General features: G+C 43.5%; 1 protein-coding gene across 5 annotated transcripts in view; it reads left to right on the forward strand.

Moving 5' to 3' along the window:
- ARHGAP21 (Rho GTPase activating protein 21) overlaps window positions 1-27,257 on the forward strand; it is a 176,340-nt gene that overhangs the window by 91,896 nt on the left and 57,187 nt on the right. For all 5 annotated transcript variants that reach the window (XM_078780267.1, XM_078780265.1, XM_078780266.1 and 2 more), the window contains 8 exons: window positions 6,182-6,243; window positions 8,222-8,361; window positions 8,484-8,632; window positions 14,564-14,719; window positions 15,107-15,185; window positions 18,585-18,658; window positions 20,910-20,999; window positions 21,157-21,282. In XM_078780267.1, the coding sequence (XP_078636393.1) occupies window positions 6,182-6,243; window positions 8,222-8,361; window positions 8,484-8,632; window positions 14,564-14,719; window positions 15,107-15,185; window positions 18,585-18,658; window positions 20,910-20,999; window positions 21,157-21,282 (876 nt within the window). The remainder of the gene's footprint in view (window positions 1-6,181; window positions 6,244-8,221; window positions 8,362-8,483; window positions 8,633-14,563; window positions 14,720-15,106; window positions 15,186-18,584; window positions 18,659-20,909; window positions 21,000-21,156; window positions 21,283-27,257) is intronic.

Raw genomic sequence — 27,257 nt, forward strand, 5'->3', positions numbered from 1 at the left:
GAAGGGCTCCTGACCCTCCAACCACAACAACCCTTAATCGACTACACATTGATAAGCAAAGACCTGAATAGTAATTCACATACATTCCCATAAATATGTAACACTCCCCCCCTTCAAGAAAGAAAGTTTGAACCCAGCGAAAACTTTCTTTGCCGGCCAACTTGGATAAACAAACCAGATAACTCAACCCCCGGGCACAGTCATCACTTAAAAATAAAGCAATAAAATTTCACACCATCCCCTAGATTAATTCCCTCTGGACCAAGCGTCAACCACTTCTAGTTTCTCTTGAATGACGGTTAAGAGGTGGTGACCAAAGCCCCCAAATTTAAACCTCTCGATAGCACTCTTTCGGGAGGCCCAGCTGAGTATTCCCTACATGGACGCCTTAAGGAATGTGGAGTTCACGGTTAGTCCGGGGAGGAAAGTTCATTACATGGACGCCTTTAAGAACGTGGAGTTCACGGTTAGTCCGTGCAGGAAAGTTCACTACCTGGATGCCTTTAAGAACGTGGCGTTCACGGTTAGTCCGTGTAGGAGCCCCGGCTCGGCGGCTCCCCCGTATATAGTGCTTCAACTTCGCCAGACTCCTAACAGTTACGGTGGGACCCCTTGTCCCAGCCGTTACCTGACTGGCGGTCTCCTTCTCGGCCAGTGCTCTGACATTCATTCTTTCGGGAGGTGCCGTAACTCTGGGAGCCTCCATAGTAATATCGGCTGCTGCCAACCCTAAAACTACTGCCAAGTTGTCCTCTTCTGTAGACCTCTCGACGCCTACGAAATGTCTTCCCTACTGTGATGGTCCGACCCTCCAAATCCTTACCATTCCAATTCTTCTCTGCTTCCCTGGCGTCTCTTGTGCTTGCAAACGTGACAAAGCCGAACCCTCTTGACCGTTGCGTTTCCCTGTCTTTTACCACCCGCACTTCCACCAGCGGCCCATATCTGTTGAAGACAGAGGTCAGAACTTCTTCCTCTGTGTTGAAGTTCAGTCCCCCTACAAATAACTTGGAACTTCTGTCGCCATCCCGAGCTGGTGTGGTGTTATTTTCCCTGTTGTGCTCTTGACCAACCCTCGGGTTACCATAAGTTTGCCCCCCGGCCAAATCATTCCCGATAATCACAGATACTCCCTCTACAGGAAGCGTGGCTTGTAAACCGACGGTGACCAGTCCTGACACCAAATCGGATTCCAAATGGATGACATGAAGTGGGGCACTAACACAGCCACCGATCCCTTGTAACCGAACACTATCACCAGTTGCGGTACTCTTTGACAATGGCAAAATGCCTTCAAGCATTAAGGATTGATGGGCTCCTGTGTCCCTCAAAACCATAACCGGTCTTGGGTTAGTCAAGTCTCCCTTGAGTGAGACCAACCCCTCATAAATAAATGGTTGGTAACTCTTCTGTGGGCGATTTCTTACGCTTGCCATCGCATTCGGAGTGGTAATAATCGGACTCCGTTCTGGGTTTTCCCTTTTCATGAGGTAACAACTGGACATCAAGTGCCCAGGTTTTTTGCAAAAGGCGCAAGTCGGCCCGGAGGAAAAACTCGTCTGCCTCGGGCCCCCCGAAAAAGAAGTTTGTCTTGGGCCCGTAGCCCCCTGATTTCTAACAGGTGGGGTATCAGAGTTGTCCCCATAATCATCTCGAGGCCGCCGCCATGTATGGTCGTTCTCCGCACCGGGTGTTCCATAACTCCCCTGCTGAAGTCTAGGCGAGGAGTTAGGTTTGTGGACCCCTATCCGGTGTGTTAAGGCATAATCATCTGCCATGGTGGCTGCGTCCCACAACTTTGGTACTTTCTTTTCCTGCAGGTACACTTTGATGTCCTCGTGGACACACTGTTGAAATTCCTCCACCAGCATCAGGTCACGCAATGCTTCGAAGTCGTTCCCGACTCCTTTTGACTCACACCACCGATCAAACATATTTTCTTTCACTCTAGCAAACTCCACATGGGTCTCACTCTCCCTCTTCCTGGCATTCCTGAATTTTTGCCGGTAAGCTTCCGGAACCAACTCATAGGCTTTGAGGATATGCTTCTTCAATACCTCATAATCTGCACATTGGTCCATTGGTAGCGCCGAATAAATCTCTTGAGCTTTTCCCACCAGCACACTTTGCACTAGTATAGTCCAGGCCTCCTCCGGCCAGTTTAATTGTCGAGCCACTTTCTCAAAGTGTGGAAAAAATTTCGCGACTTCCTTTTCACTGAACGGTGGGACCAGCCTCACATGTCTGCCCACATCCCAGGTTTTCTGGTTAGGTGTCGACCCCGTCAGCAAGGGTGGTGCCTCTCCCCGTTCTCTCATTAACTCCAGCTCCTTGAATTTGATTTCTTGCTGAAGCTCCATGTCACGTTCCTTTAATTCCCTTTCCGCTTTTCTCTCCTCTGCTTCGAGTTCCCTTGCAGCTCTCCTCTCCTCTGCTTGTTTCTCTTCTCTCCTCTCCTCTGCTTTCCTTTCTTCTTCTGCTCTTTCCTTTTCTGCTTTCCTTTCTTCTTCTTTGATCCGTTCCTGGCTCCGTAATTGCAACTCCAGTTTCCGGAGCTCAACGTCTTCTGGTTCTTCGGGTAGCCACTCCCAGGCTAACTCGTCCCATGTTCCTAATCCCACCATAGATTGTATCACCGTGGCCTGCAACTCTGCCTTCCTCAAATTAGTTCGGACCTCCAAGTTAAAATGTTTGGCCAATTTCAAGAGGTCCGACTTTAGTAACGCTCGGAACTGTGCCTCACTCGGGGTTACCGCAAAGTTCTGTGCCACAAACGCCATGGTGCCTATCGTTAACACCTGTTAACCTTCACCCAATACTTTACCCCCAATTTCCCCAAAAATTTACCAATTAATACTTAATTAATAAATTTTAATTAATAAAAATATTATTTTATTATTTTATACAATTTTAGATCCCGGACGTAGACCCAATTGCGAATCCGCAAATCGTAATTTGGACGAGCCCTCAATTCTGTTACGTGGTCCCTTCGGTGACTACCTGGTCTCGGTGACCCCCGGACCGTGAGAGGAACTTCGCCAGAAAGTGGTATTATATATGCGCTTTCGCAACGCAATCCCTATGAATTCCACCCAAGAGAAAACTGATTTTCAATGATATATTTCAATGGTAATGATACCATACAATTTCAATGATACAATCAAGGATATATTCCCCGAGCAATCCACCATCCACAATTCACACTCAACAATCAATCCCCTAGATGATTAAGATGGCCATCTTACATACGTGTGTCCCCTTTTGTACTCACGACCCCCTTTGGTCTCTGTCCCTCACAATGTCTCTGGGCCCCTCCTGACCAAGATGATGGTCGGCTTCGCCGCACTCGGGCGGTTGAACGAACCCCGGGTGGACGTTTTTCCACCGGGCATGTATCGTACCGGGAACCACGGCTGCAGCCCCCTCCTGGCCACGCGAAGCGGGTACTGTAAAGCAGGCAAAAGCCACACGCCGCTTGCAACGCTTGTTAGGCCCCAACGTGCGACCCGTACGCGTCTTTGTAGACGGTGCCGCGAACGGTGCCAGACGCTGGGTCGGTGCACGGCCCCACGGCAGCTTGACGTGTCCACCGGGTAGGTACCCGTCCCGGTAACTCCTCTCGCCAGACGGGCTTGGGAACGCCGCTTTTCCACATGGCTCAATATCGATCCCACCTCTCGTCGGAGCGGGGCGAGGAAGAAGAATCCTCGTCGCTTCTCTCGACCTCGTGTCTTTCTTCTTCCGTTTCCGGTCTCTTTTTCCAGAAGGGCTCCTGACCCTCCAACCACAACAACCCTTAATCGACTACACATTGATAAGCAAAGACCTGAATAGTAATTCACATACATTCCCATAAATATGTAACACATGACACTGATGTTATTCATATGTCATAGCCTTCTCAATCACCAGATCTGAACCCAATTGAGCATTCATGGGATATTCTGGAATGACGCCTGAAACAGCATTTGCCATTGACATCAAACAGGTGAGAGTTGATTGACTTTCTTATGGAAGAATGGTGCCGCATCCCTCCTGCAGAATTCCAGACGCCGGTGGACACTATGCCATGGCGCATACAGGCCATACTGGCCACACATGCTGGCCCAACACCTTATTAAATGACTTTACATTGGTATTTCCATTTTTGTGTCCATTACTTATGGATTACAGTAGATATAGGCTTGGTTCCGTTAGTCTGTAGTGGATGAAATAAGCACGTAATGCCTCAAGGATGTCGGGATTCCTCCAGATTTCTTTCAGTTTAGTGTTAAACAGCAGTAGCCACTGTCTCAAAGGGTAATCATACGTGTTTGTGGTTTATATTTTTTCCCTCTAGTAGGCTGCCCTATGAAATGCCACGATAACCTATTTATTCACTTTAACACGGCATTTGTTCAAGGAAGAATAACCCCTTGGGGAGACTGAATATTATTAGTATTAATATTGTTTTGTAATAACATTAATAGTATGTTATTATATACAGTGTTGTTACATTTGTTATTAGAAGGAGCCTTGGAGAAACGCCACGATAAAGCTATCTTAACACGAATATACACCTCAACACGGCACCCCCTTTGCGGCGAAACCCCCTTGGGGTGGTAGGAGGATGAGGGGGGGGGAGGTTAAATCGCTACAACCTTTATTGTGTGACCCTTAGTCTCCCTGCTAAGTTTGGTTGAGATTGGATAAGTAACGACCGAGTGTATCGTGATCAAAATCCTTAGACAGACACCAAATTGCATATTTTTCTTTGATATCTTGTTGTTTGGGATTTTAAAAATATATATCAGGAGTGCTTCTTTTTAATCTGGGACAGGTTTTTCAAAGTGGGGGGGGGGGGGGGGGGGGAAATCGAACTGTTTGATAGCGCTCATCTGAGAAGAAACACTCTATCATCTTTACAATAACACTTAACAAGAAAGAGCAATCATAGATTGCTGACCCTCGCCAGGACATGTTTTTAGTGGTTTTAAGGCTTTTGTGTTAAAACAAATATGGCGGGCGAACTACGTGACCAATGACGTCATCATTATTTTCTTTTTTTCGACACCAATTTATCCCGAGATGACGCTCAATAAATTTCATCTTGATCGGATGAAGTTTTGTACTTGTCGAAATACGACGTCATAATGGAGGCACCTATGACATCATCATTGACATATTTTATTCCCCATGGCGAGTTCTTTGCAATGAGCCATGCCTATATTTTTTCTATACAGCGGTTTCGGAGATATAGAGGTGCAAAGTTTTCGGTTTTTCCAAGATGGCGCCCATACCACGTCACCTGTGACATAATTATCATTTAAAAATTCTACAGGAGGAGGTGCACCTATGGTGAAAATTTCCTTCAATCGGACCAACGGTTGCCCAGAAAATCATATTTATTCTGTGCAGACAGACAGACAGACAGACAAACAAATGGACTCAAATGAGATACACTCTCCTCTGGTGAGGGTAACAAGGATGCTCAACTAACAAACAATTAGTGAAATTATTTCTGTTTTAATGCAGAAAATATTGTATGTGCTCCTACAGCTTTCTTTCCTCTAATCCTATCAGTATAAATGTGTCGCAAGGCTGGTACAAATCGTATATGCATGCCGTTCAATGAATAAATGAATGAAATGTGCCAAAAGTACAAAGTTAGGGTGAAAGCACATGGCACGTGGGTGTGAAAGCATATGGCTCGGGTGTGCGTGTAGAGCAGGATGAGGGGTATGCATAGAGGGACAAAAATAGGAGATGTATATTCCTGCCTTTTGTCATGGTTACACACTGTACTTGTTCCTTGGGAAAGTTTCCAATTCTGTTGTTAGTTGTGACTACTGCACTGCAAACTTCTTCTTTTAACTTCTTTCAATATTTGTCATACCATTGGTAATAATAATAAAAAAAGCCATAAAAGCTTATTGTTATTACCTTTGTTGGGGATAATAATTGTAGGTTTTGTATCCATGAATATTTTGGATCCATTCCTGGAGCAAAGATTATGTTACCAAACGGCAGAAACCCATTTAACAATTGGAATTTGGATTTAACACAAGAGTTTGTTTTTATGGATGGAGTTTTAAGCTTTAAGGATGATGTTTATCATATTATCAAATGGGACAGGCACTCAATGCTTTGTTTGAGCCTGTTAACCCTTATCTCCAACCACGTACCTTTTTGCATTCCTTAGGACTCTGGTGAGTCAAGTCGCGACTTGATCAGCAGGAAGATAAAGGAATACACTGTAATGAAGTAAGTTTCCTTCATTTTTGGTCATTTCTAATCTTCTTACTTCTTCTTCTCTTCCCTTTTATAAGAGGTGAGGCAGAATGGTACCAGGCTTCTTCTCTTCCTTGAACATGATACTCCTCCACTTCGCTCTGTCCTCAGCCAACTCTCTCCACTCTCCAACTGCACCCACCTCATTGATATCCATCCTTACGCAATCTTCCCTTCTCAGTCGTGGTCTACTTCGTTTCCTCCGACCTCACTCTCTCTACCTATTCACCTTCTTTGCCATTCTCTCTTCCTTCATCCACACCAAGTGTCCAGGTCCTCCTTCGTGATCTCCACTAATTCCACTTTGCCCGCTACATAACACGGTAGCTCCAGCTCGCCATTGTTTCCTCCCTGGTTTAACAGCTCTTTAAAATGGCTTTACCAAACCATCAATACTGCCTCCCTTTCTCACTAGCTTCCTGTATCGTCAAAAATGGCCAGAGTCGAACTTTGCAGGACTGGATATCGAAGCTGTTTTGCTATGGACAAACTGCTTGGCACAGGACAACGCCAATACTATCCTAGTTTTGCGGGTCCAGTGGGCGAGGAGCATAGGTGATGGACTGTCGAGCAGTGGAAGAATGTGATATGATCAAATCATTGTTCTTCACCATGTTCTCGACGAACGGACACGTGTATATGTTGCGACAGCCCAAGGTGCTCTACAACCACGAGTGCCTGGTTCCAATAGTAAAAGGTTCTGGTGGTTCCATAATGGTGTGGGGTGTTTTCCTGGCATGGCATGGGTCCATTCATTCTGTTCGAAGGCAGAGTTGATGCAACGTGGTATGTTACCGTCCTGACCGATCATCTGCATCCAATGATGCACCATTTGTTTCCTGCTGGGGTGCCTTTCAGGATGACAATGCTCCAATAAACAGGGCATGTGTTGTCACCGGGTGGTTTGAGGAACACACGGCCAAAGTTGCCCATCATCCATGACCTTCCCAATCGCTGGACCTCAATCCCCTAGAGCGTTTGTTCGGGCATTACATTTGTTAATGCCATACTGTCCTAGTTTGTCGTCTTGATGGTGAAATGTACCAAGTGATTGAGATATTTGGAGCTGTTTTACTGTGCTAAATTGCTTGGGTCATTCACAAAAGGAGTGCAAAAGTAGATTGGTGCTCGGTAGAGTGTATACAACCTCTGCCAGGCTGAGCAGTTTACGTTTTGGTATTCCACTGATGGGCCGGATCTGCATCCGGATCTTAACCAAAAATCGAATTCGTTTTATTTTGTCACATACCCAACTCGTCCACCAAGTTTTGTCATAATCCGGACACAACTTTTTGAAATATCATGCTATATATCGTTTTTGTCCCCGTCTCTCAATGGTGAAGAATCACTTAAGAGATTAAAAAGATCTTTTCATATCTGGATCCGGATCTTCACCAAAATCTAATCGATTCATCCTTGTCACACACCCAACCTGTCCACCAAATTCCGTCTGAATCCATCCACAACTTTTTGAGATTTCCAGCTCAAAGACAAATAGAGAAGGGTGAAAACAAAACCTCTGCCCACCTTCAGTGGCTGAGGTAATGAGATCTAAACAGAGCAGAACAAATTGCCTTTCATCTCATTAGAATAACTTCAGAAGCCTCCTACAGATCATAGCATCCTTTTTATGAGCCATTGGGTAAGTTGTATTGTGTCCACATAAATCATAGCCATTGTAATTTTTTATTACCAAAAATATTTGTTGTTCCATATTACTTTCTCTTTCTCAGCACAGCCAACCCTTGAGTTATCTTAAATGCACTATGCTGTCTAATGATGTAAAACAGTGACATTTCCTGTGTTATTCTGGGTTATTACATATTTATCCATATTTTAGCATCTTCGTAGTCTAAGAAACCCTGCCATGTGCAAATCCATGATGTCATACGTACAGTGGTTGTGAATGACGTTGAATTCCTGGAAGCCTCCTTTTTGACTTCTATTGCAGTACAGCCACGGGCAAGGTGGAACTGTCACCCAAGGCACCTCGGCAGATGCTCGGAAGGCAGCCTTTCCTTGTCCCGAAAGCAGACCACAAGATGCCACCACGTTCACCGAAACAGGAGTCTGACAAGGTTTCTGGCAAAGGTATGTGAGGTGATATTGCAGCCTGTGCAAGTCTGCGACTTGGTAATTTGAGACTGTAGTTGAGGATGTGGCGTATCCAGCCAAAAATGCTTTTGTCATGTTTTAATTGATGTACCTCTCAGAGGAGCCAAGTCCACCCAAAGATAAGACCACGTGGCGGAAAGGCATCCAGAGCATCATGAAGAGGCCGTTTGTGCCAAAACCCACTTCTGAAACTGCTATCACGTTTGGAGTACGTTTGGAAGATTGTCCACAGGCATACCACAATAAGGTACCCCATTAATAATGACAGTGAGATGACTCAAATCTACTCTGTATTCCTCTTGTTGAGAGTCATTCCTGTCGTACTTGCAGTTTCCGTGTTACATTTATTATGCACGTTGCACGACGAGCAGCCAGTGCAGCAAATGCCAAAATAATATAAACCCTCCAGATGTTCCTCGTGATGCACTCAATTGACGTGGTGAAGACGTTTTGTATTATTTTGTTTTGATTGTTTTATCTCTTCCTTCCAATGAGAGACAGCTAAGAATGTTTTTGGACTGTAAGTGCTGTGTTTGCTTAGAGTTAACTGAATGTGTTGTAGAGGTAATATGAAGTGTTTGAAGGTTCGATCTTTTCCTCTACTTTCAACCCACCTGTCATTTGTTCTTACCACGTACCCCTTCTCTTATTTTCTCTCTTATCCCCCACCTTTCATTATTTCTCACCACCATCCTTCTTTCACATTCTTTTCCACCACTATCCATACTTTGTTTTTTCTTTTCTTCTTCCTCTTCTTCATCATCTTCTTCCACTTCTTCCTCTTCTTCATCTTCTTCTTCTTCTTCTTCCTCTGCTTCTTCTTCTTCTTGCTAATGTTCCCATTTTATTCACCCATGCAGCTTCGTTCCCTTTGGTTCTTCCTCAATTCTGTCTATTTTCTCTTATCCAATCCCTCAGCTTTGACCATTATCCACATCGCTTTCTGCTTAAATGCTCACTGTTCGCAAACTTGTCCAATCATTTTTCTCGTGAGGCCAAAAGCGATTTTGAAGATCCCACGGTCATAAACTTTTAAGCAGAGGTTTGCCTGACTTTACTTTTTTCCCGAACTACAGAAAGGGGAGAGGGGAGAGAGAGAGAGAGAGAGAGAGAGAGAGAGAGAGAGAGAGAGAGAGAGAGAGAGAGAGTGTGTGTGTGTGTGTGTGTGTGTGTGTGTGTGTGTGTGTGTGTGTGTGTGTGTGTGTGTGTGTGTGTGTGTGTGTGTGTGTACACGACCGGTCAAAAGTTTTAGAACACCTCAATTTTTCCAGTTTTTATTGAAATTTAAGCAATTCAAGTCCAGTGAATAACCTGAAATGGTACAAAGGTAAGCAGTAAACTGCTCGAGGTTAAAAAAAGTTTAGGTTAGCAAAAACGGGAAAATAATGTAAATTGCACGGTTATATTGTAAAAAAGGCCTTCTTCAGGGAACAAGTAATGGGTCAACAACTTAGCTGTTCTGCAGCAATGTCAGTAAATTAAGCATTGAAAGTTGATGCAAACAATTCCTACAGGTGTCCCAATCTCTGCTGATTACTTGATTACAAACCCCCTGTCTGTATAAAAGCAGTATTAGAACAGACAGTTATTACACCCTCCGAAGCATTATTTGGACAATATTGCACTGCAGGAAGTAGTATATTGGAAACTGGAGGAAACTCTGACAGGAAGAGGTCTGGCAGACCCAAAGCCACAACAGAATCAGAAGACAAGTTTCTGAGAGTCAACAGCTTGCGTGATAGGCGGCTCACCGGACACCAGCTTCAAGTACAGCTTAACACTGGTCGAAGTAAGCAAGTCTCAGTTTCAACTGTGAAGAGAAGACTTCGAGCTGCAGGTTTGACAGGTCGAGTGGCAGTAAGAAAGCCATTGCTAAGATGGCAAAATAAGAAAAAGAGGCTTGAAATCTTTGGTTCATCACGCAGGGTTTTTGTACGCCTTCGAGTAGGCGAAAGGATGGTTCCTCGGTGTGACACCAACTGTCAAACATGGAGGAGGAAGCATGATGGTCTGGGGCTCTTTTGCTTTATCCAGATTCGGCGACTTGCACAGAGTGACTGGCACCCTGAACCAGAAGGGCTACCACAGCATTTTGCCGCACCATGCAATACTTTCTGGTATACGCCTAGTTGGGGTTCATCCTACAGTAAGATAGACCCTAAACACACCTCCAGGCTATGTCAAAACTACCTTCGAAGAAAAGAACAAGACGGTAGGCTTCAAATCATGGAATGGCCAGCACAGTCTCCAGACTTAAACCCCACAGAGCTGGTTTGGGATGAACTGGGCAGAAGGGTGAAAGCAAAGCAACCTACAAGTGCAACACATTTGTGGGAACTTCTGCAAGTGTTGGGAAGAACCTCCTGAACAATATTTGATTTCCATTGTAGAAAGAATGCCACGAGTGTGTTCGGCGGTTATATCTGCAAAAGGTGGCTACTTTGCTGAGTCAAAAATTTAAATTAAATTTTGTTAAACAAAATGATTCGATGATTTCTTTTTATCTCCAATTGTTTATTTGTTCTTTGCTTAATTTCAGAGTACATTGAGACGTTAAACTGCATAAATTTCAATAAAAACTGAAAAAATTGAGGTGTTCTAAAACTTTTGACTGGTAGTGTATATACAGTGCATTCAGAAAGTATTCAGACCCCTTCACTTTTTTCACATTTTGTTATGTTGCAGCCTCATGCTGAAATCGTTAAAATTCATTTTTTCCCTCATCAATCTACACTCAATACCCCATAATGACAAAGACGCATTCTGTGGGTTGAGAAACAAGATTCTGTGGGCTTTCACAGAGAAACAAGAGAAATTTCACAAGAGAAATGGGAGGCACCTGAGCTAAATTTCAAGTGTCATAGCAAAGGGTATGAATACTTATGTCAATGTGATATTTCAGTTTTTTCTTTTTAATAAATTTGCAAAACTTTCTAAAATCCTGTTTTCTCTTTGTCATTATGGGGTATTGAGTGTAGATTGATGAGGGAAATAATGAATTTAAACGATTTCAGCATAAGGCTGCAACATAACAAAATGTTAAAAAAGTGAAGGGGTCTGAATACCTTCTGAATGTATTGTATATGTATCACTGGTTGGACTTACTTTGTACATATTATCCATGTAGTGAATGCAATGTGCACTCAGCATGCTTTCATCTGAATTTGACCGGGATTAAATCATGAATATTCTGTAATGGTTGCATCATTTACCAAGGTGTGGCTGTCCCACTGATGTAGTGTACCTGCAAGTTACACAGTTAGCAGAGCACAGGAAAAAAAGCTATTTGGCCCATCTTGCCTCTGCTGCTTGTCCCCTCGCATTATGTTTTTTTATTTAAATTTTGTGGTGGGTGGAGGGGGTGATGGATAGCATTTCAGTCGGGGTTGAAGTAATATCTATGACATGTTCATACAACACCCATAACTACAAGAATCTTGATAGCCAGAACATCTCATTATCCATCAGCAACGTGCACACACCGTAACACACACTCACAGATCATACCCATCCAATCACCGTCTACCTTCCAGTGACATACACACACTACACACCCACAGATCATACCCATCCAATCACCATCTACCTACCATTCCTACCTATTCCTGTGTACTCAATTATCCCCATTGCTTCTGGGTACCAATACAATTTTATTTTAAACCAATTTACTGTATCTGCAACCACCCCTATGAATAGCATTCCATACATTTAAGACACTTGATGTGAAATATCTGTCTCACTTCTAGTCAGGTTCACTATGTTTTTTCGTTCAAAATCATGGTAGATTAGCAAACCTATACATTTTTGGAAACGTTATTACATGGAAAATCTGAAAATCAATGTTTACATTTGCCAATTCCGACCAATTCGATTCGACCAATTCGACCAATCGACCAATTCCATTCGACCAATTCGACCATTCGACCAATCGCTTCGATCGACCATTCGACCAATTCGATGGATTCGATTCGATTCGATTCATCGAATTCGATTCGATCGACCATTCGACCAATTCGATTTGCCAATCAATTTGACCGACCTTTGCTTGTGTGGAACGGACTGTGAAAACGATGCGGACTATATTGTCGGATATGACACAGGACAGTGATGACGAACTCTAAATGGCATATTCTGTAATCGTGTATGTTTGATGCCATTGACTGCCTGTGTATATTTTGTCATTGACTGCCTGTGTAGATGTGAAGTTATACTGACTGCATGTGTATATATGATTTTGCTGACTGCCTGTGTATGTTTGGTGATATGAATTATTGTGACACATTTTGATGTTATTAACTGCCTGCACAAAATGATAACATGTATTTGATTATGCAACTTATCGCGAAAATAAAGACAGTATTTTGCAATTCAAAACCTTTGATTCGTGTCTTACCATTCCCCATAGCACTAATTTGATACTTTCATTGGATTCCTTGTACCTGAAAATATAGGTTTAGTATATTTTAAAAAGTTGTTAGGGTAATTAGAGGCAGAAATATAACAAAATATGTATTTTACAGTGGCCATTTTGAAAATCCAAAATGGCCGCCATACAGGTATCTCTCCAAATGTAAACATTGATTTTTAGTTTCCTTATGCTATAACCTTTCCAAAAATGTATAGGTTTGCTAATCTACCATGATTTTGAACGAAATATAATAATTTATTGACATAGTGAACCTGACTATTCTTTCCTAACTCCCCTCTTCTTCACTCTTAAGTTATCCCTCCTCATCATGTTGCTGTCCATCTTGGCTAATTTATTAAAAGAAACACTTTCCTACATCTTCTGAAGTTCAATGGGATTTCGATGCTCACCAAACTTCTGGAGATCAGGTCACAATATATTATTCACCACATGATACAAAAAAACGTGAATTTCGAATATTGATTCAAAAATGGAAGTTTATTGTGGATTTGAATACAGAGACTGGGTGACGGACGGATCACTGATATCTGCAGGTTGTGGTGGTGTCAGTACAACAGGTGCCATTTTTTTCGAGACACTAAAAATATCAGTTTATCCTGAGTCCATTTTGTTATCTTGTTTGCTCGAAATAATATTTGGTGTTTGGGCACCCTGCTGGTGCAGTCCAATCACTGGTGCACCAACTCAACTGTTTGGCAAAAAAAAAAAAAGTTACCTGTTGTCTGTAGCCGATTCACCACATGTGGTGAGTGGCGAACATATTGGACAACAGTTTTAGACTCTTCGTTATCTTAACGATTTATATGTGACCTAACGATGTTGGTGCAGCAATTTTAATTATGGCTAGAGTAGCAATCACCCAAAAGTCTACTCTTGTTTAAAGGTACTGCACAATCTTTAGCATCAATCAGTGAATTTTAGCAGATGGGTGGTCAACATGACACCCAAAGTGACGCAACTCCTGACCTGCGAAGCACCCACACGATATGGCTCAAAGACGAGTACACACTACCTCTGAGCCATCCTGCCAGCACCATTTTGTACGTGATAAAAGAGAGAAATGTTGCATTTACAAGGATCTGCAGTTAAAAACGCAATCTGTCCTAAACCCCACACATTAGCTTCGGCCTTGTGAACATTCCATTCTAAAGTCCAACACTGTCGTTTTGCGGAGTGTAACTTTACGTTTATGCTCGTGATATGGCAGTAGAATGTTAACTTGATTCATTTTCACGACACTTTTGATGCAAGCATCCTTTGTGCACAATTTGTTTATTTTCTTAATTCGGCGCTTTGAATACTCACAAGTGTGTCGTTTCGTGCCAAGCTGCATAAAGACCATGCCTTTAACTCCTCAACTTCTCTCGAGAAGAATATTCACTTTGCTGTTTTTGGCTAGATCATCACCATGTTTGTCTTGGGCCTTTTTTGAACATCCTTCGTTGTACAGCTGTTCAGTGTTCATAACTTAAACTCTTAAAAGTTGTACAGCTGTTCATAATTTTAACATGCTTGAGGAGCTATGAACTTAAATGGACACCAAGTTAATTTGCACACAATGAGTTGATTGCACATTTTGATGATTGGCATTGGGGATCAGTTGCGAGGTTGATTTTAATCGTTTTGTGTTCAAACAAACATGTTGCATCAATTCGTGAATCCTTCTGAACCCAGATGATCTGCCTCTTGGCACCCCCGCATCCCGCACGCCATCCAACTTCCCTCCCTTCCCTTACTCCTTCTCTGCAGTATCTACCACTCATCGTGGAAATCTGTTGCCACTTGGTGGAGGAAAAGGGTTTGGATTCTACAGGGATTTACCGAGTCCCTGGAAACAACGCAGCCGTCTCCAGCCTGCAGGATGACCTTAACCGTGGGAGTATGGAGATAGACACATCAGACGAAGTGAGGCCCACTCCACCATGCCACCCCATTTTTGGCAAAGATTTTTTTCTTCTTTTATTGTGTAAACAAATGCAAATTTTCAACTTTTGTAATTGTTTAACGTTGCTGCTTTCCCACTGAAAGTTCTACATTGTTGCTGCCCCATGGAGGAGAATATTTTTGTTTTTTTAGCATAAAACTGCATAAAAGTGGAGCACCTCAGATGCCAAGCCATGGAGATAATGGACACAACCAAAAGGCAGAGTCTCAAAATCCATTAAATGAATCTGCTGGCCAAAACATCAAATTCCTCTTGAGCATCCCAAGAGGGATAATCCACGTGGATGTACTGCAACGGCAGGAAGGCTTCCCCTCGCACCCTCTTATTTTTGTTCTCTCTCCCTTCAGAAATGGCGGGACCTCAATGTTATAAGCAGTTTGTTGAAGTTGTTCTTCAGAAAGCTACCGGACCCACTCTTTACCGATGGTGAGGAATGTTACTATCGGCATCCGTCGGATATTTCACAAGCTGTCGACATTCCTGCCACCTGATTGGTCTTATTTTATCGACAGTACATAGTGCACGTAAGCTATGTTGTTGTTCATTGCCACGAGGCTCTGGAATTTGAGAAACAGAAATGTAACGAAACATCTGCACTCAATTTGCACTAATCAGTATAAGGTGGTGACTTCCATAATAATGTTTAGAGTTTGGTGGATTTTAAATGAAAAAAAACCAAAACAAACAATTAGATTGAAAAACCATCACAGCAGAGGGGAAGCTTTAAGATGTGTTTATGAATAAGGAATGATTTGATGAGCTATGGTATTTGTGCACCTGGTATGTACATGTAAAAATGCAGGCTGGTTTTAACATCCATCTTTCGTACATGACTCAAACAATAACACCCCATTTAAACTCATCTCACGTTGGACATACTCACCTGACTGACATCTTTCGGCACGTCCTCCACCAACATATATATTTCTGTGCACTCAAACTAAACATTCTTTCGCAATTCACCTACTGAGCTAACATTCCACCAAACGGTGAAGTTCCAGGACTGATTTTCTGCGAGACACATCTATCAAATAATAATAACCTGCCATCGGACTTGCCAACTGGATAATATGTCACTTCAGGCAAGCCATTTGATTTTCCTTTTGTCTTAACACTGCCCTTTCCATTCATGTCAAAGTACAATTTTGATGTGTCAATTTTTAGCTCACGTGGAATGTAGTTCAGGGGAGGTATTAGCATCGCTCGGTGTCTGTCAATTGCTGAAGTCCATCTGAAGTTTGGGGAATAATCCCTCCCCCATCCTAGGAGGCTCCATGATCTGAAATCGAAAAATCAAAGCCTGAGCGATTGTGCGGGCTACTGTCCTGTATTCTTTGTCAAATGTCGGAACAATCAGCCGGGTGATAAGGGAGGAGTAGCAAAAATCGCAAAAAAGTTGACGGACATCCAGACATCAGGCCCCATGTTATAAGTTAATCTCTTTGAGAATCGCACCCCTTTAAAAATCAGGGGTTGCCCCCTAAAATACGTAATTACTTTCTTATCGGTTACATATTTGTGGGTCATCCATGCCTACCATTGGTTCCCTGATTCTACCAGGTGAGCCCAGTGGAATTGCCTCTATTGTTTATGCAGTAACTAATCTTTATCGAGGAGCTTGTGTATGTAGTACCTGCAATGACTGAAAACTGGGATCCCACCATTATGTGCTCAGATGGGAACAACAAACAGGTCATCGTATTGTTGGCTTATGTTCTTGTAATTCATGTCAATATACACTGCCGATGTTCTGCATGTGCTATGGGTGAATGCTCATGAGACACTTTAAAAAAAATGAAAATAAGCTATAAAATATCCTTCCTTGGACACAAACACTGGATAATGCTGTCGTGTGACTACCCTTGGCGATCACCTTAGGATAGCACGGATAGCCAAACGAGCTTTACTCCGAGGCACTCGGTTCAAAATGTGATACATGCAGGAGTTAATACACGCAGGGGGGAAAGGGGAGGAGGAGGAGGAGGAGGAGGAGGAGGATGCTGAAGAGCACTTACCTGCACGGTTCCCACCGGCAGTCCTCAAACCGGCAACAAATAACTCAAACGAAAACGAATTTAAAATGTACAAAAATAACAGGTTTATTCAAAGAAATGCCGGTGCAAAAGAAAACACGGCGAAACTAAATTTCCTATATGGAGCGCTCCTGCAACAGACCCAAACACGGACACAGGGAAAGATAACGATATATAAAATAACTGTGTGTGGTTATTTCGTGCAATTAGCTCTGATCACTGGAGGGGGGTCTCGTCTAGAATCGTCAGCCCCGAGCGCGCAGTCCGGACCCGGCTCTGTTCTTGGCGGGAAGAAGGCCGCAGTCCGCTCGTTCGTGCGCTGCTAGGCCTTACCGAGCGTCCTCTCACTCCTGGCCTCGTCGAGCGTGAAGCAAACTGGAGTTGTCGCGCAGCTCCTCGTTCCCAGCTCTTGGTTCGCAACTCGGCCTCCTCACAATCCCCAGCAAAGTCTCCGCACACTGTCACCCGCACCGAGGTCCAGAAGGTGAAGAAAGGGGGAGAATCGTCGGCGCACAACCGTCTCCACCAAAGTCCGGACCCAAGAGAGAAAATGTCTGCTGCGCTAGTATTTTGTCCGCGCCGCTCTGATGTCATCCATCCTCTTCACCAATCAGCCAGTCCCATCTTTTCAATCCTCTCTGTCACTCAATGCCCCGACCAATCACGGCTCTCTCGGGCATGGCCTTCGGCCTGCTTGTCCTTGCGGTGATGTAGCAGCTGCGGCGCCAGCGGTATTGTTCATGCCTGGCCTCCGATGGTTTTATTATTAATTAATGAAGTTAATGGGCGATTTTAACTAGTGTCTAATGCGGTGCCATAAGGGACATAGGGATAAATTACAGAGGGAACAACATACAAGGAATTAATTAACATAATCCCTGAGCTAAATAACATGCCCCCCCCCCCCCCCCCCACCATCCCTGCAATCAGCTGACAATAGCATCTGCCTGAGCACATCAGCTGACAATAGCATCTGCCTGAGCATATCAGCTGACAATAGCATCTGCCTGAGCACATCAGCTGACAATCGTATCTGTCTGAGCACATCAACTGATAATAGCATCTGCCTGAGCACTTATTGGACAATAGTATCTGTCTGAGCACTTCAGCTGACAATAGCATCTGTCTGAGCACATCAACTGACAATAGCATCTGCCTGATCACTTACTGGACAATAGCATATGTCTGAGCACTTACTGGACAATACATCTGTTTGAGCACTTACTGGACAATAGCATGTGTCTGAGCACTTACTGGTCAATAGCATCTGTCTGAGCACTTACTGGACAATCGCATCTGTCTGAGCACTTACTGGACAATAGCGTCTGCCTGAGAATTTACTAGAAAATGCTTCTGCCTGAGCACATCAGCTGGATTATATAATATTTTCAGCTGCATGAAAAATAGCATTATATTGTTGACATGGCAAAACATGGCCAATGGATTATGTAATTGACAACTGTCCAGTGATGCCTTCATGTTGAGGGATTCTCTTTCCTGATATTTAATGCAACAAACCTCCCCGGGGGCCATTTATTTAATACAGTACCTGAAAATGGACACATTTTGGATCCCCCACTTTCTCTCCCAATGGATGCCTTTTCCACATGCAATCTATTTTCTTTCTCTCCCTTCACATAATCTCCTCCTTTCGTTCTTCCTTTTCTCTCCACATTCCTTTCTCTCTCCTATCCACTCCCCATGTCTTTATTTTGTCAGTTTATTTAAACATTTTTTAGCTTTGTAAAATGAGTCGACGACAGTTTTTAAACTTTCTTTATTTTTTCTGTAGACAAGTATCGTGACTTCATAGAGGCAAACAGGAAGACGAATGCCACAGACAGACTAAAGGCTCTTCGGAGGATGGTGAGAACTCGTGTGAAATTTAATTAACGCATTGCTCGTTGGTGATTCATGAATGTAATGGCATGGATTAACATTAGTATACAGTACATGTTCCTTCACATTTTTATTTCGGATGCTATTATTATTTTTTCTTTGTTGCTAAAATGGTAATATTATTCAAACATAAAATCATTTGGCTTCCAGTGAGGTTCCCACTGGAAGCCTATTGTACATGTAAGGATTATTATTATTATTCTCACACAAGCCTGGTGTTGGGCTAGCGGCTAGGGTGCCAGCTTAGGATCTAAGGATCCTGGGTTTGAATCCCGGTCGATGGCTGAATTAACGCCAGGGGGGTTGACTCAGCCTGTCATCCTTCCGAGGTCGGCTAATTGAGTACCAGTTCCCTGTGTGTTGTAAAAAGGTGACAAACAGGGTTGGCAGCAGGAAGGGCATCCAGCCGTAAAACATTGCTTCAAAAAGGGGACCAAAAAACAACAACCACGGTCCCCAAAAAAGGCCAACCCCCACTTTGCGGGGAAAAATGGCCTCTAAAGGTGGTTTTATCACACATTTTGCAGAGACGATTCTGAGAAAACCGTAATAACTAGCTCTACAAAACTTTAACTCGTTATAGATACCGATGTAACTTAGTGCATCATTAATTTTGTTTTTGCAATTTTGACTAACATTGGCTGCCATTGCCTATGACGTCATCAGTGACGTGATATGGTGGCCATCTTGGTTTTAAGGAAAAGCTTTAAACATCTTTTTCTCCAGAACTGCTGAACAGATCAATATGAAATTTCATATGTACACTGTACAGTGCATTCTGAAAGTGAGCTGTACATTCATATGTACAGAGTGGCCAGACGGAAGCCTCTCCTCAGTGAAATACACATGAAAGTCCGCTTGGAGTTTGCAAAAAAGCACCGAAAGGACTCTCAGACTGTGAGAAACAAGATTCTGTGGTCTGATGAAACCAAGATTGAACTGTTTGGCTTCCGTCTGGCCACTCTGCCATAAAGCCCAGATCGGTGGAGTGTTGCATTGATGGTTGTCCTTCTGGAAGTTTCTCCCATCTCCACACAGGATCTCTGGAGCTCAGCCAGAGTGACCATCGGGTTCTTGGTCACCTCTCTTACCAAGGCCCTTCTCCCCCGATTGCTCAGTTTAGCCGGGCGGCCGCTCTAGGAAGAGTCCTGGTTGTTCCAAACTTCTTCCATTTAAGAATTATGGAGGCCACTGTGCTCTTGGGAACCTTCAATGCAGCAGAATTTTTTTTTGTAGGCTTCCCCAAATCTGTGCCTCGACACAATCCTGTCTCTGAGCTCTGCAGGCAGTTCCTTCGACCTCATGGCTTGGTTGTTGCTCTGATATGCATTGTCAGCTGTGAGACCTTATATAGACAGGTGTGTGCCTTTCCAAATCATGTCCAATCAATTGAATTTACCACAGGTGGACTCCTATCAAGGTGTAGAAACATCTCAAAGATGATCAAGAGAAATGGCAGGCACCTGAGCTAAATTTCAAGTGTCATAGCAAAGGGTATGAATATTTATGTCAATGTGATATTTCAGTTTTTTCTTTTTAATAAATTTGCAAAACTTTCTAAAATCCTGTTTTCTCTTTGTCATTATGGGGTATTGAGTGAAGATTGATGAGGGAAAAAATGAATTTAAACGATTTCAGCATAAGGCTGCAACATAACAAAATGTGAAAAAAGTGAAGGGGTCTGAATACTTTCTGAATGCACTGTATGCTTAACTCCTCATGAGGAAAAATGTTTCTAAACAATGACATCATCAGTGGCATGGTATGGTGGCCATCCTGGATTTAAGGAAAAAGTATTTGAAACTCCATATTTCCAGAACCACTCAACGGGTTAATCCGAAACTTCACACGTATGATTGACTACACATGAGGAATTATTTTGCAAACTATGACATAATCAGTCACATGGATTGGCAGCCCCCTTGGATTTAAGGAAAAAAATTAAAAATCTATATCTCAAGAACCGCTTAACCGATCCAAGCCCAAATTTCCAGATATGATCGATTACCCATGAGGAAAATTTATTGAAAATGATGACGTCATCAGTCATGTGGTATGGCGGCCATTTTGCCCGGAAGCCTGTCATCACTGCTCGCAGTTCTAGTTTCTTTTTGTAATTTTATTTTTTCCATCATTCAATTATTGCACCATAGCCATTTTGTGCAGCATGTAAAGTTATCTCTGTCCCATTTTACTTCCCGCTTCCTCACCCCTTAAGCTTCACGAGTTACCTCCACATCATTATCAGACGTTAAAGTTCCTCTCCAAACATCTGCACACCGTGGCAGCACACTCTGCGAAGAACAAGGTCAGTTTAGTTTTCCATCATGATGGGAATTATCCAGATCGTTGAAGTAACTTCTTTGGAAGCTCTTCATTTATAGTTTTACAACAGTCGTGGAAGTTGTAATTTTGTAATCTTATGATATTGTTTATTTTAATCCCTCAACATTTTATTTTCGCAGATGGAACCTCGAAACCTGGCTATTGTTTTTGGACCGACGCTTGTAAGGACGTCTGCAGATAACATGACGGACATGGTGACGCATATGCCGGACCAGTATAAGATCGTGGAGACGCTCATTGAGCAGGTGAGTACCAGATGGCAGGCTTGTTCCTTGGCCTGATAGTGCTTTCCTACAGCTTGTATTGTGGATATAATTCAGTGTGGGACAATGGTGAGATCGTTTTATTCCATATCAATCAGGTGATCCATGTGTTGAATTTGCATTATCACTGCCCCATTCCTCTTCTCCTAACCTCTCCCACCCCTCCTCCCCATCCCCCACACCCACCCCTGAGGACAAATTCTAACCCTTCTAGCAAATACTGTACTCTGATAAAATATGAGGATGCTTCAAATTCGACCTGGAATTTTGTTTACACATACCCATAAGCTTGTGTTTATTGTACAATAATTCTACTTTTATTACTTTTGAAGGTATTCTCCAGTTTTAGGCACATACCTGTCCTGTCCAAATGGAAGGTTTTGTTTGCTTTAGGATGTTTACGTAGTCAGTGCAGGAATTAAATGTCATCCATCAAAAACCTCTTGCTTCCATGGTGTTGTGTAATCCAGATGTTCTTGACATATATTGATTACAAAATCCCCCTTCTATTTGTACTGGCCGTCTCCGCTCCTGAAGCTACCCCGCTCCCTTGTGGGGTGGGATTGCGCGAAGCGATTGGTCAAGGGATTCCCGTATGCCTCCGGCAATCCCTCCACGAGGCAGGTGGGCAACTCCGTTCGAAACCACAGACAAGATGGTATTTTGCCGAGCGATTTTAGCAGCCTGCGGTTCGAACCATTAACAAATACTAAACCCGATTCATATGCGTCGGCCAAATCGTGCCACAGGTATTCAATGGGGGAAATCACAAAGACGATCGGATGTGGAAGAAGAAGCCAAAGTAAGGAGGAACAGGAATTTATTAACCAATTATGTACAAATCAAAGAAACCAAGGGAGAAGGAAAGAAACGAAAATAATTTACAGAAGAAGAAGACACAGTGCAATTCTAGCTTATCTACAGGCTTAACTTAAATCCCAGACAACACAGACAAACAGACGACAGTCAGACTTACACGGGGATGATGACAGGAATGGCAGGAGGTTCGTTCATCTGGCGAGGTTCCGTTCCGACCCACGACTCTCTCTCTCTCTCTCTCTCTGTCGGTAACACTGGGATTCTCCTCTCCAGTACCTCGAACCCAGCTCCAGCCAGCTCAGCAGCACGCACCCCGCTCTCGTACCAGTTCAGCAGCACGTACCATGCTTCTCGTACCAGCCTCTCGTACCAGCCCAGTAGCATGTACCCTCCTTTCGTGATTGTCGCACGCATATCTCTCAAGTGGGGCGTGACACGCCCTCGGCCGTTTGGGTCCCGCCCCCGTGCTCTGTTTTGTGGCCTTATATGGCAATGCCACGGTCTTGTTACCTTATTTGGGTATGGAGCTGAACAGCCCACCCCCGTGGCGCGCCATGGCTTGTCTCTTCTCGGCGACCCCGCCCTTCTTGTCCAAACAGAGCACGGAGCACATATTCACCATGGCAGCGAACGCCGCTTCCAAACCAGGGCCAGTTGAGAGGGTGCGCACCCCATGCTTGTCAAGCGGTTTTGCACAGAGAGGGAGAGTTTGGCTGGGAAATGCAATCCTTGAAGGGGACCTATCTTATTTCATTTGATGCAATCCAGAGTCAACTAGTGGAAAACAGAGCCTTAAACTAATACACATAATAAAGAAATAACTATAGAGAGGTTCTATGGTTCTCTACGTGTGTGCGATGGACTAACTAAAAGGACGACCTTTGATCTTTACACAAATTGATGGAGGTATTTACAAAGAATCTATATAATAATAGCGTAAGGACTCGACTTTGTTATCCCTTTTACGCCGCACCCAGTGACCCGATGCCCACGGCACTAATGGATTTACGATCTACGAACCGCGCACTTTGTTTATCACGTACAGCCATACTCGAAAAATCAGAATTAGCCGACGTTGGGGCCCAAAAGCATCCGATTAACTGCCGATACGACGCCATCTTATTGGCGTCTGCTGGGTGAAGGCGAAGCAAGCCGTCCGCTGATTGGACAGTCGAAGGCGACAGCAAGCCGTCCACTGAGTGGACAATCCTGAGCATGCATTTGTGCCGGTGTCGTCGATCGCGGTGTACGCTAACCTCATCAGGTGGGTTTACCATAATTTCTTCCAACAGCGCTCTTTGTTTATCTCAGTTTCCTGTTCGCCTGGCATATTCAATGACCATAAATAAAGCCCAGGGCCAAACATTCCGTAAACTGGGTATCTATTTGCCTGCTCCTGTCTTCTCCCACGGCCAGTTATATGTGGCATGTTCAAGAGCACGGTCGTTCAAAGATGTGTATATCAAGGTTGATAATACGAGTACGCAAGGAGTCGTCAGAGGCTTGACTATTACCCCAAACATTGTTTATCCAGAAGTTTTAAAATAATTTCAACCTCTGATACTGCCTTCATTGTATTATATTCCTACTGCTCTGCCTTGACATTGACGCTTACCAATGTGCCAGCATGGGGCTAATTCCAGTCGATTTACTAATCCGTTCATTTTTGAAAAGTCTATGGTTCTACTGCTGTTCCTTTCCATTGACACATACCACTGCGCCAGTGTGGCCAGAGTGGTGCTATGCCGATTCCTATTACGAATCCATTCATTTTTCAAAAGTATATCGTAGCGTTGTCATTTAAGTAGATTGCAATAAATACGTTGTTCATATACGCACTCTTCATTCTCATCTTTCTTCCTAACTCTTACTCGGACAAGCAAATCCCCTATGCCATCCATAATGGTACACTCTATCCATACACCACATCCTCCCTTCCGTGGATGCTCCACGGGTTTCGGCTAGTTACTATTATTTACAGAGGGTGATATTTACAACACAGGATTCTCAAATCCGCAACTATATATATATATATATATATATATATATATATATATATATATATATATATATACATATACATATATATATACAGTGAAACCTTGACTTACGAGTTTAATTCGTTCTGTGACCGAGCTCGTAACTCAATTTGCTCGTTTCTCAAATTAAATTTCCCCATTAAAATGAATTGAAATGCTATTAATCCGTTCCAGCCCCCCAAAAACCACACCAATTTTTTTTGAAATATGTATATAAAAATATCTCGCGCTTTATATTTCACCTGTATGCAGCATACAAGTTGGCAGGATGGCCTGGACTGGAGGTACGCACACTTGACTCTAAACTGTCCAGCCTGGGTTTGAATCCCGACCCAGCTATAACCTGTCATGTCGGTGTTTCACAGGCAGGGTGATTCATCAATGTGTGTACCGCTAAACTGGGCGCCCCGTTTGCGTCCCATTAGTTGTTGGATGTTAAGGATCTCACCGTGTCTTCCACAAAGAGAAGGCGAGCTATCGCCGGCACTGTGAACAAGTTGTGGCCTGGCATGCTCTTCTCCTCTGCCGTTATATACGTCCTCCTCGGCATCTTTTTCCAGAAGAGCCCTGTCTCGTCACAGTTGAAGATTTGCTGGGGGATGTATCCTTCGGCTTCTATCAGTTCGGCAAAAGTTATAATAAAATCTTCAGCTGCCTTCACATCCGAGCTTGCTGCCTCACCATGCCTGACGACTGAGTGAATGCCGGTCCTCTTCTTAAAATTATCAAACCATCCCCGACTGGCTTTGAATGACTCTTCCGATGCCTCGTCCGTTGATGTTCCCGCCGTCTGCTGCACCAAATCCCCGTAAATGTCTCGTGCCTTCTCACAGATGATGCTCTCGGTCATGGTATCTCCTGCGAGCTGCTTCTCCGTCAACCACACAAACAACAACTTCTCCATCTCTTCATGGACAGAGGTCCGGAGCTTTGAAATAATCGTAACGCCCTTGGCTGGCGTTATAGCCTTTATCGACTCCTTCTGCTTCAAAATCGTACATATCGTAGAAGTACTACGATCGTACTGCCTCGCCAAGTCGACAACACGCACACCTCGCTCATGTTTTTCGACGATTGCGTGTTTTATATCCAAGCACATCATCCGCTTCTTCTTCTCAGCACTGTTGCACTGTTGCTTCTGTTGCTTCTGTTGTTTCTCACTGTTGCACTGTTGCACTGTTGCACTGTTGCTTCTCAGCACATCATGTTGCTTGGCACTCAATTTCTTAGGACCCATGGTTAAAACTAAGAAATTTTCCAAAATAACAAAAATGCGAAAACAAAGCAGCAGCGATATACGGCAGAGATGCTTGCACGGCAAGATAACCACGTGACCTGAACACTGTGTGTATATGTATATATATATATATATATATATATATATATATATATATATATATATATATATATATATATATATATATATATATATATATAACTGTGAGAAATAGTAGAAACTCCACAGTACGAGCAGGGTGTCTCATTTGCATTGAATATATAATCGGGAGATTGAATAAGACGCGGACGTAGCTTCAGGACTTCGATCTTTAATTCGACAAGCTTTCGACCAACAAAGGTCTTCTTCTGAGTCGGCCCCAAGTTCGGCCTTCCGTTGAACCATATACTGTATATATATATATATATATATATATATATATATATATATATATATATATACATATATATATATATACTGTATATATATATATATATATATATATATATATATATATATATATATATATATATATATATATATATATATATATATATAAAAGTTCAAAACACACCTGGTCACAAGTGTGCCGCACTGACCGGGCCCTCAGTCGGGGTCCTCAGCATCATCCCGTTTCGGCCCTTCACCCTCGATACGGTCAGCTAAGGTGGGCCAGCAGGGGCACGTACACATCCACATGCAGCAACTGCATCTGGATGCGTACATACCCCCACCCCCAGCCAGTGCGAACAACAACAACACCACCTCCACATCCAGAATCCACAGCACCAAACAAACATGGTGGAACACTCAAACACCCACCTTTATACCCTTCACCACTCACCAACAAAACACACCAGATCATTCATACACACACATACACACCCATACACACACATACATACAGAACACCAACCAAACAACCACCTACACTAACATCATACACCACCTAACACACAAAAACACACACTCATGCAAAAATTAATTCATGCAAAAACACACACCCTCACCCACTCACTCATATACACAAAATAAGAAGTAATAATGGTAACAAAAAAAACAAAAAAAAACACACACAACCAACCTACACCGTTCGACGTGACTCCAGGCCGCAACCTTGTCACACAGATCTCCTCTGGGAATACCAATTGTGGCTTTAGATCTGCCACCACCTGCCAATCACAAGCATCTGACAGCCCTCTTGCTTTCCACCTCCTCCTCCTCTTTCCACCTCTTTCCACTTGGCCCTCTTTGACAAACCACACCTCTCCCCCATCAGTCTCCTTCTCCACTCTTCTCTCTCTCGATCTCAGCACCTCTTGTTGCACCATCTGCACCACCACCGCCAGCACCTGATCATGTCGCCACCTGTATCTTCCTGCTGCCAATGCTACTGAGCATGCACTCAGTGCATGCTGCACCGTTCCCACACCTCCACACAAATAACATCTCTCCTCCTGCAACAACCCCCACAATCTCAAGTTTACTGGTGACGGAAGCACATCATACGTTGCCCGCAACAGGAAATTCAACAATATTGGCTCCATCCTCCAAATCTCTTGCCACTTCAATATCCTCACCCGCACACTTTCCCACTTAGTCCAAGCACCTTGCTGTGCCTGACGACTGCTTTCACATATCTCCCCTCCTCTTCCTTTCTTCTCAACTCCCTCTCAACCATCTTCCTCCTCTCTTTCACACATGCCTTTCCCCGTCGCTCATGCTCCATCCACCCCAAGCCATGCTTCCCATTCTGTACCATCCCCATGACCTCCTCCTGTTGCAACTGCTCCTCCATCTCGTCCACCTCTGCTCTTGCATTCCACTTCCGACTTCCCTTCTTCTCTGGGAGAGCATTCTTTACCACTGCATCACTTGAATCC

This window comes from Myxine glutinosa, chromosome 6, assembly GCF_964187855.1.
Source record: "Myxine glutinosa chromosome 6, kmMyxGlut1.1, whole genome shotgun sequence".
NCBI lineage: Eukaryota > Metazoa > Chordata > Myxini > Myxiniformes > Myxinidae > Myxine > Myxine glutinosa.